Raw genomic sequence first — 16,637 nt, 5'->3', positions numbered from 1 at the left:
TAAATTATATTCTTCAATTTTTCATTACATTGGAGGTCTCACTTTGGGTGAGGCAGGTCGTTTTCAGGTGCTTGGTGGTCTTTTGACTTGGTTAAAACTAATTTAGAGTTGTGTTTTTTAAAGAGCAGTGGAGTAATTTTGGTCAACTTCTGGCTAATTTCCTCCGTTTTTAATGAAAGTTTGCGTATTTCTTGTTATTTGAACTACTTAATGCTTTTTTGTTTACTAGTTAGTCGCGAACTATTTTAAAAGGTTTTCTTACTGAAAGGTTAGGTTGACACTTCAAAGATATACAGTGCAATTTGTATGATGTTTATACGATAATAAATAAAATTTAATTGCAAATTTTTAAGTTTTTCTATCAAAACTTAACGAGATGATTTTAAATCTTACCTTTTGAAGAGTTCAGCGCCAACTCCAGGCAATTTCGATGAAAAATCAATTGCAGGAGGCAAAAAGCACTTTTGACCTCTAATTGCCAAAGACTGGATTTGGGGCATCAAACAATTCAATCATTCCCATGTAAACTGCAAATTATCCAGAACAATACACGCATTCCCAGTTTTTGATTCCTGTACAGAAGTTAAAAGTGTAAAATTAGAAGATGAATTGTTCGTTTCCAACATAGCAGAAACTTCTGTAATGAATTTTTCAATCACTTGATAGGGATAGCCAATTTCGGTTTTGCTTTTGAATTCATTGGGTAACTTTGAAACTGTATCCGTGCCGATGACAGCTCCGGCTGCTTTAAGTTTTGCCATACTGCCTGAAAGAAGATTTTGGTACCAGTCGAGAGCTTCGGAATTTGTAGGATCCAGGAATGTTTTCACGTTTTCAAGTACGCTAAGAGCCGGCGCGTTTTCATTGTAATCTTGAAGCCAGTAGCCATTGTTGGTTCCTAAGAAAAGGGCGGAATTTGTTGTGTTAAAAGTAAGAAGGCTGAGAGACAAAAAACTCAACAAAAAATTTGCATCTTATAAGCCTAACATAGCTTCACAAGAAGCTCTACTTGTTCAATGTATACTTGGTTAGAGAGATGAAGCCTCGAGGAACAAGATAAGGCAAGTAAATTGGTGGTAAGAAGTGTCCGAATTGCGCGAGTTTGAAACGACTTCGTCGGACTAGGTTTGCAACTAAGAGATACTGGTTCGAATCCAGTGCTGGTCAATTTTCTCAGTAGTTGAGCCTGCTTAAACGCCCTTGCAAAATTCGAGCAGAATTTGATAGGAAAATAACTGGGAATCAGCAGAATAAAATGTTAGCAACTCCTCGCGCTTTCCCCTCGTCGAGTGCAAAAAAACTGATTAGAAATGATTTTTTAAGTTTTCAGCACAGATTGGGCTCATTTTTTGGAGAGGAGTTATTGCGATCTTTTTTTAGATCGTTGGCCTCTTTTTCTACATGATGCAAAGTTAAATGCCGCACGTGAAAACAAGTGTTTAGGTCATTCTGTTGAGCAAAATTCAAAAGCACGGCGAAAAATTGAGTGATATTTGCTCTTGCAGTATTCTAAGAGAGAAAGAGAACAGTAAGTGTGAACAAAGTTGCTCAGCGAGCAATATTTTTTAAAATAAGTGCGGTTTTTTCAAGCCTGTTTTTTTTATTTTAACTATTTGTTTTCAATCAAACCTGTCTGCCTGTTTTCTGGCTGAAAATGAAATTGTACGTTTAAAAACATTTTGATCAATTGAAGCAATTATTAGTCTTCATTTTAATATTTTGAGCTATTGTTTCGATTTTGAGCTATTGTTGCCAGCTTTTTTAAATTATATTCTTCAATTTTTCATTACAATGGAGGTCTCTCTTTGGGTGAGGCAGGTCGTTTTCGGGTGCTTGGTGGTCTTTTGACTTGGTTAAAACTAATTTAGAGTTGTGTTTTTTAAAGAGCAGTGGAGTAATTTTGGTCAACTTCTGGCTAATTTTCTCCGGTTTTAATGAAAGTTCGCGTATTTCTTGTTATTTGAACTACTTAACGCTTTTTTGTTTACTAGTTAGTCGCGAACTATTTTAAAAGGTTTTCTTACTAAAAGGTTAGGTTGACACTTCAAAGATATACAGTGCAATTTGTATGATGTTTATATGATAATAATTAAAATTTAATTGCAAATTTTTCAAGTTTCCCGTTGTTTGCTTATTTTTTGGTGGTTAAGGTCACTGACAGTCACTGGGCGGGCCACTAATTGAGCAAAAAAATGTTTAAATATGTCCAAAATAATTATCGGGAAGCAGCTTTCAGCATTTTTTTGGTGCATTTTGTAAATAAAAAACATTTTGACTACAAAAAAATTTTGTTTCTTTTTTATTGTTTCTCGTTTTTGTACCGTTTTGTAGTTTTTCTTGAAGGACTTGGCTTGAGCATTCTGAATTTTTTTATCAGAAGGCAGTGCCACTTTCAGTCATTGGATACCTCATTTAGCATTAAAATTAGTTAAAAATGGCGCTGAAAGGCTAGTACTGATTTAAATGCGGATTTTAGTCTAAGATCTTAGACGCAAACCTAGCTCAGAGGTCGACTTATGGAAAATTGGTTTAAAAATCTACAGAGAAATTGTTGACAATTAAACAAACCCGGGTCGAGGTTTGGCGGTGAATTTTTGTAAGAAATGCGGTGAAATGCGGTGAATTATTTATTTTCACCGCGTTCTCAGTATTCTTACAAAAAAGAATCGTCCCCACACGGGTTCCAACCTCTGACCTCCTGCATGCCTTCCAGTGCTTAGTCCACTGCGCCAGCTTTAAATAACATCTTCGAAATTTCTTGTGAATTTAAATCAGATAGAGTAAACTTTGGAAAACATATGCGGTGAATTTTTGTAAGAAATGCGGTGAAATGTGGTGAATTATTTTTTTTCACCGCATTCACCGCTTTCACCGCATTTCTAACATTATTTTGCCACAAAAGTTGATGCGGTGAATTTTTGCAAGAAAGGCGGTGAGTTATGCGGTGAATTTTTGTAAGGAATGCGGTGAAATGCGGTGAAATTTTTATTTTCACCGCATTCACCGCAATCACAGCATTTCTTACAAAAATTCACCGCAATCACCGCATTTCTTACAAAAATTCACCGCATTCACCGCATTTCTTACAAAAAATACCCTAAAACCTCGACCCGGGAACTGCTTGATGTCATGAAATTAGGCTCGACAGAAACTGTATGTGTTCCAAATAAAAAAAATTTTACCAGTAATGAAATTTTTGTTCGTAACTGCAAAATAAGGCGACACTTCGAAATAGACTCTGACGTCACTTCTTCTGTTCACTTCTCCAACTAGTTTGTTCACAATATCTTCAGACAGCAGTTCTACTTCATCGGGAAAATGACCTTGAAGTATTATTACGTGTTGTGGCACTCTTAATTTGTTTTCATTCGTCCATGTGAAGTTGAAAACTGTGTCTAGATCTTCGGCTGACCTGAAACGACCAAAATTTATCGTCATACAAAAATCCTGATAATCATGCAATGAGTTTTAAAAAAAATAGTTGGAAGCCGATTGAAGAACTTTGAGGGGGGGGGGGGGGTGGTTATTCGCCTTAATTGTGGAAATATTTAAATGAGATTGTAAAATGTCTAGTTGGAGCCTTCAAAAAAACATTGGCAACGAATACCCGGTCCAAGGTTCTAGTCAAAGTTGATTTTACTTCGTGTGCAGTTTTAGCTAAGTTGCACGTTTTCAGAAATTCGTATTTTGATCAGACTATACCAGACAGAGACGCCCACTGATTAGACCATGTCTCAAAAACTGTCATTTATTTTTTCTATCACACAGATTTCCCCACCTGATAGAATTGTCAACAAGATTTCAGCCTCTGGTCAGACCGCACGAGGGAAGGTTTCTCTAGTTGAGAAGAACGAAAAAAAACGACAAAAAATTTGTAAGAAGTCTTTGTTATTTTCGGTTTCGAATGTAAGAAAGCTTTGGTATGTTCGGTTTGTTCGGTATCGTTGGTTTCGAACGTAAGGAAGATTCGGTATGGTTTTTTTGGATTCAAGAGAGATTCGGTATGTTCAGTTTTAGAAGATTCGGAAAAATGATGAGAAATTCCGTCGACTTTTTCTTATGTTTAAAAATTAAAAATTTCTCAGAGAGGGTTGTGCATCTTTGGTGGTACTAAAATTTTTCTGATAAGATCAATTTCTAGACCATAACGTCTGATCATGACTATCATCAGACAATTTTAAAGAATGCAGCCTGAAGTTAGCTCTTTTCGACCATACATTTTCAGAACAATAAATTGGGTTCAATGTGCGACCCAAATTGGTCTGATCAAAATAATTAGTGTACAAAAATCTTCCAACCGAGAAACTAAAAAACGCAAAGTGAGGTGTAAGCCCATCACATTTTGTAGAAATGGAAAATTGATAGAAAAATAAGAGGTCACTTAAGACTTGGGGTAATCATACAAGTTCATAGGTTTTTTATGGTTTCTTGGTAATCATACTTCATTCCAAAAACGTTTTAACCGGTCTCAAGTAACCAAAATCAACAAACAGATCGCATATTTTACACAATTCAATTCCAAGGATGTATATCATTTCATTGATTTCATACAGCATTCATCAATTGTAATGAATTAGGGGTTACACGGTTCTAGAATGTTCATGTTATTAGCAATTTGAATATTCACGGAGATAATTCGGCATTTGTATGATCATCGATATCATTCTATATAAAGCTATAAGGGGTAGGTTTTATGTTCTGTATAAAGCTCTTTTCTGTTGAATCAGAATCAGAAGTTGCCCGCCGTTTCCTAGGCTTTAAAATGCGCTTCTGTCGCTTCCAAGCTCTATAAGCCTCCAACAGTCCATCCGGTAACAGCCCCTCAAACAGAGGAAGCTTCTCTTGGGCAATATGCCGGGGATCACTGGCTCCGTCGCCGAAGCTTTCGAGAGGAATCACCCGAACCATGCCGTGAGGAAACTTCTCCTCTGGAGGAAGACTCTCGGGAGTAGTGCGTACAGACATTTTGTTAATCCCCTCAAGCTTGAATGCTCAGCATTTGTAAAACATACGAAACAATTCGAAACCGGCAAACTTTGGACCAATGATTCTAAAGTATCTCAATTATGTATAACGAATTCAATTCAAAAATCGAGAGAAACTCATCAGCCACGATAACTGAATAAAGACAATTCTCAAGCAGAGACGTGTGTATATTGGCGCAACACAAAAGTATACTAAATGAAAAACACAGCGGGAGTTCGCTCCCCCAACACGCCGCAGCTGTCTCGAGCAAACAAACAAAACTGATTATTTCTCAGCCCTTCTTCTAGTTTCAGTTTAATTCAATCTCTTTTTTTTCTTTCCTCTTTTACCTACTTATTCTTTCTTTCTTCCCTATCCCTGACAAAACTTACCTTTATGCCCAACAATCTTCAATAACAACCGCAAACACGGCTAGCGAGAAGTAATCAACGACAAGTAATCTCAACCAAGAAAAGCCAGTAAAAACCCTCCACGGTGTTTAAAATGGCTTCGTACCCCAGAAACAGTGTACAGTTTAGAACCAATGTCCCAAATTCAAACCCAAACTCAAAAAAACTCTTCAAGCTGCTGCTGTAATAAAGTTGATTGTTGATCGTTGTACATGAAATTTCATTTAGGCGAATCTTCTCTGTTCTGAATAAAGCTGACTTCCAACCGAGTCGGCATCAGAACTGAATCAGAACATATTCAGAGTAATATTAACTTTCAGTACTAATTCTGAACGTTTTCAGAACAGTTTCTGTATTGATTTTGAAACCTCTCTGAATCAGAGCAAAATTCAGAATCTATGTCCTCTGAATTCCTCTGACTCAGAATAATTCAGAGTCTGATTCAGAGTCTGCATCAGAGAATTTCAGAGCCCAATTTGACATGAACAGGCTTTGAATCAGTACTGAATTGTTTCTGAAAAACTTCCTGATTCAGTACTGAGTTACTCTGAAAGTTAGTTACGGATGCACGCTCTATTTGTTCGGAGTGCGCTGTTTCTCCCTCCAATTTAACCCCGATCATTGTTTTGTAATATCAATAAATTTACCTCGTTTCTTCGGATGAACATTTTTTGTCATTTTTTCTTCGAAATCATGCTATAAGATATAATTTATAAATCAATTCATGAATAATCCTTGTAAGATTGCCGGTTAAGTGTACCCGAGTCGGAATCGGATGTTATCAGAATATTGCAAGATTAATATCCCGGGTCGAGGTTTTTGGGTAAATTTTTGTAAGAAATGCGGTGAATGCGGTGAATTTTTGTAAGAAATGCGGTGATTGCGGTGAATGCGGTGAAAATAAATATTTCACCGCATTTCACCGCATTTCTTACAAAAATTCACCGCACGGAAATTTCACCTCATTTCTTACAAAAGTTCACCGCATCGACTTTTGTGGCATTGTTCGAACGCGTGTGGGGACGATTCTTTTTTGTAACAATACTGAGAACGCGGTGAAAATAAATAATTCACCGCGATTCACCGCAATAAGATGTAAAAAATACGCGGTGAAAAATTTTTTTTCACCGCATTTCACCGCATTTCTTACGAAAGTTCACCGCCAAACCTCGACCCGGGATCCGTCTTGCAAGATCTTGCAAGATTAATATCCTTTTGCAAGAATCTTGCAATATCTTGCAAGATTAACATCCGGTCTCGACCAGGGTACCCAGGGTTCAATCAGCTATTCAAAAACATCACATATTTTTACGCAGTTAACGGATACAAAAAAATATGTACATCATCAAATTGAAATTCATTTGGACTCACGTTTCAGAGAAGGGGTGAAACTTCCAAAATAAAGTGTCAACGGTTGCACTGAGATAAGAATTAACGTTCAAATCAGAACTCGCTTGACCGACCTCTGTTTTCAAATAATGTTCTTTGGTCAATTTCACAGTCAGGTGGGGGTTGGTTGAAGTACAGACTGAGTAACGAAATTCGGCTAAGTTGGCGATCGAATAAGAGTGCTTGTCTTTTGCTCGATTGTAGTCGAAACAAAACCGATCGTTGTCAGAGGTTATTGCTGAAACATACAGAACCCTAACGGATACACGTGTACGCAACTATTTCCGAAACAAATCAAAAATCAAAGAAGATAATAATTCCACCCTACTCCTGAAGTCCGAAGACCTTCGCTTTGCTGTGTTAATATGCCCGGACCTAACGCCAAGTCAATTTCAGTACTGGGCAAGTCTAAATCCAAGTCTTATTTCATTACTGATTCAGAACCATGATCATGTCACTTTTTACACTTGGCAGTCTAAATCCAAGTCTGATTTTAGACTTGGCAAGTCTAAATCCAAGTCTGATTTTAGATTGACAATTGAAAAAAACGTCAAAAATAGCCGAAAAAACGTCTCATGAGGCTCAGCTTTTTTGAAGGAAAACTGGTAATGGAATTCTGCGAGGGCAAATTCAGCCAAAGTCATTTTGGGTATGCGCCTGCTGTGTAATGTAGACATATGCTCTGATACGTAAAATAAACGTTTCGAGCAAAATTTAAAACTCCACAACAAAAAGTAATGCAAAAATTCCATTGCTGGATATGTTATAATACAGAGCCTCAAAAAACCAAATTGATTCTTTAGCTCGAAATAAAAAAAATGATCTTTTCTGTTTGTGCCCCTCCCCCCAGAAAGTTATATCTCCCAGTTATAGATCACCAGTCAATGCATAGTAAATCCTTATACAAAAATCTGGCACTCACTGCTAAGGCTGAGGTGTGCGCTCGAAATTGTCCTGATCAGACCATTTCGAGTGAACGCTTGACCATTTTGCGCTCTAAATTACAGGACAATTTTGAGCGCGCGAGCGCTCTTGAGTGTAAATCAGAGGCGGATTCGAGGGCACTTGATTCTGATCATAACTGTTTCAAGCACATCTAGGAATGATCATAAACGGTTCGAGCGCAACTGGGTCTGATCAGTTTTTTTAGTGCACAGAAACTCTCGAGCGCGGTTGAGTTTGATCAGAAGCACTTTCGGTCTGGTACGATCGGATCTTATCAGGACATTTTGGAGCGCACACCTCAGTCTGGGTAAGCTGGGGTGGGGCGTGCGGGGCCGACAAACAGAAGCGAAACTAAACTATTGGAACTCTTTTTTCTGACAATTTAAACTAATTTTTAGGCCAATTTTCAACTTACCCACTGGACTTTGTATGCTAGTGGTCACTACAAATGCTCCATCTGTACTCACAAATAAAACTCTTTCATTTAGATTTGAGGTGAATTGAACTTCGTAGCTCCCATCATAGCCTTGTTCAACTTCATACCCACTCGCCGGCATTGTTTCGTTAAAAATTACATCAGAAATAGCCCAGTGTTGTCCAGGGTTTGTGAACAAACTTGACACGAAATGATTGAACGATTTTTTGAGGAAGCAGTCTTTAATGTGCGCATTTTCACTGCTGAAGTCCCAGTTAAATTTGTAACATTGAAGATCTTCGTGAGGGTTTGTGTACTCAACTGAAACAAGACTAATTTAATTTGCGGAAAAGCGCAAATTTTGTTTCCGTTAATGACCGGCGTACTTGCTAAAGTATTTCTGTTTTTTGTATTGCACCACACTCTAAAACATACTTGTGTGGGGATACGTTTAAATTATTTATCATCACTGAAATTTTCACCGAAAAACATGAGTTTGGCCTGCGCATGACTTTTCAGCCATTCAAAGCGCATGACTTTTCGTGCAAAATTTGACAAAAAATTTGCCTCAAATTTGACAAAAAATTCGCGTGATTTCAAATGGCGTGATTTCAAGCGAAAATCATGTAAACTGCATGAAAACTTACAAAACCTGAAGATTTCGGGTGTTTTTGCACGAAAAATGATGTACGATGCGGATTTATCTAGTGACACATAATCTAAGAGAACCTGCGTTCTTTTCAATGATTTTTTGGATCTTTTCCGTTTGTGCCCCCCCCCAGCTTAGTGGGCGCACAATATTTGCACCCCCCAGACGCAGGTGCCACATTTCTACATAATGATTTACTATGTGATGACAAGTGCTCTGTAACTGGTGGATGCATAACGTACTGGGGGGAGGGCACTAACGGAAAAGATCCGATTCTCTATGTGACATCAGACGACTGCGTCTTGACTTAAGCAAGAAAGAAACACTATATCGATTATACATCAATAAATTGAAACGTCTCCATAAACTTTTTCTTTGCGTCTGATCTTTCGTATCATACTTTACGTGCCATGCCAAATGCCAAATTCATTTCTTCTGAAATGTAGTTAGCTTTCCAAATATGCAAAAATTAATACTTTTAACGGATCGGGAAGTTTGAAATTGCTATATATCTTGAAATCCTGAAAAAATTGTTCATGTGATCTCGATTTTCCCGGATGTTGTCAACAAACTTTCTCCGTTAAGACTCCTTTTTATTACAGTTCAAAGAATTTGAATTGTATTGAGGCGCTGTCTTCTTTTTAAGATCTGTTCACACATTTTCATGATTTTTGAAGTCAAATTGGAGTAGTGAGATTGGTCACGCCGAAACAGGAAGTGGAGCGAAAAAGCGAGTGGTTCTGCGGCGTGAAATTTTTTCGCTCTAAATTTAAAGCAGAGTGAGAAAACGGTGTTTGAACAAAAATTCGCTTTCTCGCTAGTGGTTTTTTGTTCACATGCGGCAATTTCGCTTTGATTTTTTCTGTTCTTTCGAATTTTTTGGATCGGATTTTTTTTTCTAAATGGTTTTCCCAATTCATTCATAGTCCTTTCTAGGTCTAGTTTTTTGTTTAGTTAATGAAAATTCTTTGAATTGGACATGAATTGTACGTCAGGAGTTGTCCTGCTATGTTTTTGTTTTTGAACGGCCAGTGATTTTGTTTGAACATATTTAGGCAAAATTAGGCAACATCGCTGATCCTACTTGCCGATTTCTTAAGTGGTGAAACAAGAGAGGTCTTTGGATCTTTTTCGTTTTTTGCCCCACCCATCTAATTTTGTCTATAACTTTCTTATTCACGCCAAAAATTCTGCCAACTACTTGTTTGTTCTCGTGTGAATACGCGCGGCAAGTTTCCTTGATCAAGCAATATATTTAAAAAATATAATTTTGTCCAAAATTAATTCTATTAATGACTGATGACGCGTTGTAAATTACATCCCTTGCTTGCTGTCGCGTTAAAATTACATCATTTTGGGCTATGGTTATAGGGCGCATTTCAAAAAAAGCTAACGGGTTTCCGGGTTTCTAAGCTGTAGAAGTTCCCTTCAAAGGGCATAGAAAACTATCCCGTACACAAAAATCATTCTACACAAAAAGATTTTAAGTAAATTTTCTATAACAAATTAAACGAATAATTCTGCTTCGTAAGTTGTAAACGTTGTCAAGATCTGCTTTGCTTGCTCTTCCCTAAACAATAGAAGCGTTTTCAATTGTTATATTGGCGCGTGCAATATAAACAAAATAGTTGTTTCTTAAGAAAAAGTTTCTTAATGAATATACGATACCCAAAATTTGTTTATTTTTGTAATCACCGACAAGGGAAGATCTTTAAAACCGTTTTCTATCAGTTAATTAACTATTTTTTTTTAATTTGTTACATGAGCTTGTGCTCGGAATGACGTTGTCCTCAATTTGTAAATAAACATCAGTTTTGTCATATTTTACGAAGATGCATTCGCGGATTTTATTGGTTAATTTGTATGTTTTAGGCCAAGTCAAAGATGCATTTATGTCGTCAACAAAGTTCTTTTCGGACAAATTTTTATCTGCATTAACGATTGAATCGTCAGCAAACAGCAACTGTGCTTGTTATAATGGGGGAAATCGTTTTTAACAACAGGAAAAAGAGAGGTCTTTTAATTGATTCCTGTTGACTCCATTTTATAGGTTCTGAAAAACTGATTTTAAGCCGTTAAGCTTAACGTATCTCAACGATTAATTAGATAACTTTTAATTACCTGATAAAGCGCTCTTTTTGGAGATCCAAACAACAAAGTATAAGTGGTTCTTTTGTTCTCAACCGACATTTTTTTGGACACGGCGAGTTCGAATAATGCCTGCACGCACAAATTTCTTCGTGGAAACCGATTTGTTTTTTTTATTCAAAATTTTGTATTTTGAAACCAACTTGATTATTTGGTTGAAAATCAATATTCAATTCTTTTTTGAAAAAACGGCATTTAGCTAATGTTGTGGGCTACAAAGATCTACCGTGATGTTATTGATTTCTATACAGCCCTAAGTTCTTTATGTAAGAAGATATACTGAAAACGATTAATGGTTCACCTAGCGGCAATAATGGGTTCCTGTTCCTGTAAAAACAACTAGCTATAAGTTCCTTTGTGTGAAGTGCTTAGCGAAATCTTTAGTCTGTGCTAATTAGATCCAAGCTGATTTTTCGAAGTTGATTTGACAAAGTCGTGTAATTACTGGAAAATACAAAATTCAAAAACAGAGATTTCGAAATTCAAAAACTGACAGAGATCTGTTAACCCATTCGTAAAGATTTTAACACTGATCCGAAAAATTCTCTTACTGTACTAAGATTATTTTTTCAGTTGGTTTCTCACAATTTTTGGCCTTAATCGAGCTCTACATATGGCACGTTACTTATGTAATTTCATTAATAGCTTCTCCTTGATCAAACTAAGATTATGTCATTCTCACGTCTTATGTAATAATCACGCCTTACTTAGTAATCTTGCGTAACTGTCCCAAGACATGCATACGTGTTCGATTCCTCGTCTCGTTTGCCAACAGTTGTTTGTTCCCTCATTCGGAGTCCCCTCCCCCACTCTCAATTCCAAATTAGATGAACCACTTTCTGATCCGCCCGATTTCATCAGACTCGAAATGGAAACTTGAAGCGTCTGGAAAAAAATCAGAACGAGGGTTGATAATTTTCAATATAGGGTAATTTGTTGGGTAACTTCCGGTATTTTATCTCATTGGGTATTTTGTCTTGATACACAGAAAAATTCCAATACGTACTCGGAGGTTCTGGTTCATGATAATGTAAGTACCAGCAAACGGTTGAGAACAGAGGGGGGGGGCATATTGTTTCGAGTTCACGAACTTGACCCCTTTTAAAGTCTGCCCACCCAAGTCATCGAAACCCGCGAACCTTATTAGAGAGCGCGTTTTACCTAAAATAATCTGTGAACACAATAGGAAGCCGAGAGAATTTTACAAGGATTTTTACCGGAGATTGTAAGAGAAGGCCTGCTGGATTGCGATGCCAGAAATATGGCAATACAATCCAACTTGTCCTAGTTTCCTGGACAAAAAATTCCTCACAGGGAAAACAGGAAGAGTATTCAATACTCGTCGAAACAGACCCCTAATTTAGTTCAAATTCTCCCTTATTTCATACCAGTGGATTTCAATTACGGAAACATGAGCTACACTTACACTTATCCGTCACTGTTGTCCACAAAGAGCCTTTAGAGCCATTTCGTTGGCAAGACTGACAATAGAAAAATCCCTAGGTTGACAGAAGTTTGTCGTTTGATTTTACAAGCAAAAAGGAACAATGTTACATTCTTTAATTCTAATTCTTTTTATATTTCATTTAAATGTTTAATAGACTATTAAATGCACAAATATCCCTCTACCATAATTTATATTAATTTACATAATCAAGGGTGATTAATTCTGATTTACGCAAATCGCGAAATCTAATTACTCAAATCTTCAAATCTAATTAAATTTGCCTTTGAAAAGAACAATTACACTAAAAAGTCAGTGTTTTCACCAAAACGCGTTTATGAATACGACCGACTCAATCCCCTCGATATATTTCAACCCCAGTCAAATTGGCGAACATAAGTGTGTTCCACAGAACTAATGCAATAAGATTGTGGTGAAATCCACGAGCACAAATCGGTCAATTATGCCCAATTTGTGGGTTTGTACTCACCACTAATATTTTTTTTCTCAATTTCCCGTCAGGTTTTCTGAGAGACTAAGTTTCTTCGTTTTCTGTTAGATAAAACTGAATAACTTTCAAATCCCCAAGTTTGTGACGGAATTAAGAGCAAATCATAAATCTCTCCGGTTGTTATCGACATCGATAATCTTCTTTCATTGGCGCTAAATATTTACCGCAAAATTGTCATAATCGTTGTACACTAAAAGATATTGATTCATAACACCAGAATTTGAAACCAAAAAAGGGCACGTAGCAACAATGGAATTAAGGTAATTTTGAGGACTAATGTTTTGAGAAACGTCAAAGAACAGATCAGAAAGCTTAGAAAGAAGGCAAGTCGACGCCCCCAACCGAGAACCAAACGACTCCCCCAAGAAGCATCGATATTGTCATTTGGCCACAGCAACCGAGTCACAGCAGTCAGCATCTCATAAACTGGAAGGAAGAGGAATCGCTCAACTCACTTGGTGTCGCAAATAATCTGCCTGAAATTTTTGATCAAAATCAACAAAAGGCTTCAATCAAACAAAATTACTGCCAGAGCAGTAATTTTGCTCAGCAGACGCTACATCCAGCAGGCCTCCATCAGCAACTGCCATCGACACGAGAACAATATGTTCAAACTAATATCTGTACAAACCCTCAACAATTTTCTTTGGAAAGTGTAAATGATCTCCAATAACCATTTCACAATGGAAATAATCCTAATCAGCAAACCGCGGATCCCCAATATTCCGACAGCTATCATCATCAGCCGTTCTTTCGAAAAAACTATCGCTCACTCAAGCTGCCAGACATACGAATACAAAAATTTGACGGAGACCCACTGAAGTGGAATGAATGGTCCTGCATGTTTTCCTCAGCTATTCATCAAAACCGTGACATCACTGACAACGAAAGAATGAGCTACCTGCAAACATTGGTCGTTGGACCAGCAAGAGAAGCCATTTCGGGATATCTCTGTAACCCCGGATTCTATCATGATGCCTTATGGGAACTTGAAAGACGCTTTGGAAATCCTCAATACGTTGTTGCCGCCCTCACCAAAGAACTTGAACTGTGGCACAGACCACAAGAAAACGACCACTCAACACTGATAAGCTACGCTTCTTTCCTGAGAAAACTAGTCCGGACAGTTAATGCACATGGTTTTTACGCAGACTTGAACTCTATCTATTTAGTGCGGATTGCCCGGGATAAGCTACCATGATCATTGAAAATGAAATGGAGTGAACACCTAGTCGACAATGGAAGTTCATTTCACGGATTGGAAGACCTCTCGATATGGATGGATAAACAGGCTAGAGCCTGTGAACATCTACAAGACAACGGCTTTTCCAGCAACGACACGAACGACGGAAATCACAAGAACGACCGCAATAGAGATAAATTTAACCATAAATCTAATTTCAGGCACAAAGAAAGAAACGGAAACAAAAAATTTAGTCAATCCGGCCATAATAAGAACCACCACAACCACAACCCGAACAATAACAATAAGAACGCAAACGAACATCATCACAACAACGCTAATAGAGTTAAAACATTGGAAAGCAACAACAGGAGTTTTGTTCACAAACCATTCAATCCAAAGAAACAACAGTCTCAGCAAAACAGAAGTACAATTTGTCCGGTTGATAAAGGATAACATTACATAGGGAAGTGTCCAAAATTTCAGCAAATGTCACCGTCTGAACGTAATGCGGAAATCAAAAAGAATTCTCTTTGCTACAATTGTCTTAGCTCAACTCATAACGCAAAAACGTGTCCATCTAAAGTCTCTTGCAGACATTGTTCACGGAAACACCACTCAATGCTACATGACAACAATTATGTCTTACAGCAAAAAACAAACGCTACTCAACACCAATTACCACTATGCGAGTCCTTTGATGAGATCAGCAACGAAACAAAATCACCAATCTACACGCCTGTTTTCCCTCGAAAAATTAGAAATCAGCTTCCTATGGTAACCATTAAACTTTACGGTCCCAACGAAACCTGCGAATGTTATGCATTACTTGACAGCTGCAGCACGATATCTTATGTTTTCGATCCCATGCTAACCAAACTCAATGCAGCACGAACCAGCCTAGAATCAACTCTGATCGTTTCGACAGCCTTTGGTGATTCTTCAATGGAAACCAAACTCGTACAACTTGACTCTGGACCCTTTAACAGTAACAAACCACTGTTTCGCTTGAATTACGTTTATTCAAATAAGAATTGGCATTTTGATGATGCTCCCGTTTCAGAACTGAATGATGTTTGCAGCAAACATCCCCATTTGCAACACATCAGTTTTCCCAACTGGAAAACAATCGCATCCAAGTATTACTTGGAATTGACGCAACACAGTACATCCTGGAAAGAGAGTTTTTACAGGGACCCAAAAACAAGCCATTTGCAATTAGAAATCTGTTAGGCGGGACTATAACTGGTCCAATCAAATTCGGCCAAGAGGAACAACAAAGAACCAACTTCCTTTCTCTTAGCTATAAATCATTCGACAGAGAAATGACGCTCACAACAAATGAAGAAGATCCTCTTGCAGATTATATAACCAGCTTCTGGAAGATAGATTCATCGGGAACGGAAAATGAAAATGAAACGCCTCTATCAAAAGATGACACCAGAGCACCTGAAATACTGAATGATACAGTGCGGCACAAAGGCGAGAGGTACGAAATTGGTCTCTTCTGGAAAGAAAAAGTAATATTGGAGAACAACTACCCTGTAGCCAAGTCACAAATTCAAAGCCTCGAAAAGAAACTAAGCAAAGATCAGCTCCTTAAAGAGATGTATCAGAAGACACTTGATACAGACATCGAGAAGGGGTATGTCAAACCAGTTATTTTCTCTAGCATCGCCCCTAGCCGCGTATGGTACTTACCACATCACCCAGTCACCAACCCCAATAAGCCTGGAAAGGTACGGCGAGTTTCAAATGCTGCATCCGTTTTTAAAAGGAATTCTCTGAACAGTAACCTTTTGACAGGCCCCGACCTGAACAACGATATGGTTGGTCTCCTGCTTTGCTTCAGAGAAAATCCAGTTGCAATCAGCGCCGATATTGAGGCAGTGTTTATGCAAGTAGGTATAATTGAGAAAGACCAACCTTCAATGAGATTTCTGAAACGGTCCTCCAAAAAACGGCAGCAGATTTTGCGCCGTACCAAATGATTGAAAATCTGATTTTTTACATGGACGATTTCGTACATTCCTTCAAAACGGTGGAGATTGCACAAGAAGCCGCAGTGTCGCTGAAGAAAACCCTCATGAGAGCCGACTTTAACTTGACAAAATTTGTCTCCAATGAGCAAACAGCAATAGACAATGTCAACGATGTTGATGAAAACAGCAAGGACTGTCACCGCGTACTTGGTGTTCAATGGAATAAATCAACTGACAAAATTTTCCATCAGAAACCACCAAAGTTCGATACCAACGCAGATAATTACACTGTTCGAAAACTACTCTCTCTAATTGCATGCCTTTTTGACCCACTAGGGATTATAGCGCCCGTAATCATCACTCTGAAGATTATACTACAAGAGACATGGAAAGAGGGTCTAGCATGGGATCACCACCTGCCACAGGAGAAGCGTAAATCAATTCAAACTTGGATAGACAATTACATGTGCTCTCCCCCAATCGAAGTCCCTTGCTGTCCCACACTAGATGTAGCGACCAGCAAAACCTTTGAACTACACGTTTTTACGGATGCTTCTCAACTAGACAATGGTATCGTTGCTTATGCCCGAATTATC

General features: G+C 37.9%; 1 protein-coding gene across 1 annotated transcript in view; it reads right to left on the bottom strand.

Moving 5' to 3' along the window:
- Positions 1 to 512: 512 nt before the first annotated feature.
- LOC142354225 (uncharacterized) overlaps positions 513 to 16,637 on the bottom strand; it is a 37,616-nt gene continuing 21,491 nt past the window's right edge. Inside the window, exons 2-6 of the mRNA XM_075406477.1 lie at positions 11,629 to 11,806; positions 8,125 to 8,445; positions 6,747 to 7,002; positions 3,183 to 3,412; positions 513 to 898 (exon numbers count right to left, since the gene is read on the bottom strand). Of these exons, the coding sequence (XP_075262592.1) occupies positions 513 to 898; positions 3,183 to 3,412; positions 6,747 to 7,002; positions 8,125 to 8,445; positions 11,629 to 11,779 (1,344 nt within the window). The 5' untranslated portion in view covers positions 11,780 to 11,806. The remainder of the gene's footprint in view (positions 899 to 3,182; positions 3,413 to 6,746; positions 7,003 to 8,124; positions 8,446 to 11,628; positions 11,807 to 16,637) is intronic.

The sequence above is a fragment of the Convolutriloba macropyga genome, chromosome 15 (genome assembly GCF_964194025.1).
Source record: "Convolutriloba macropyga chromosome 15, txConMacr16.3, whole genome shotgun sequence".
In the NCBI taxonomy this organism is placed as follows: domain Eukaryota; kingdom Metazoa; phylum Xenacoelomorpha; order Acoela; family Convolutidae; genus Convolutriloba; species Convolutriloba macropyga.
The sequence above is the reverse complement of the archived record's forward strand: the minus strand, read 5'-3'. Positions and strand labels throughout refer to the sequence as shown.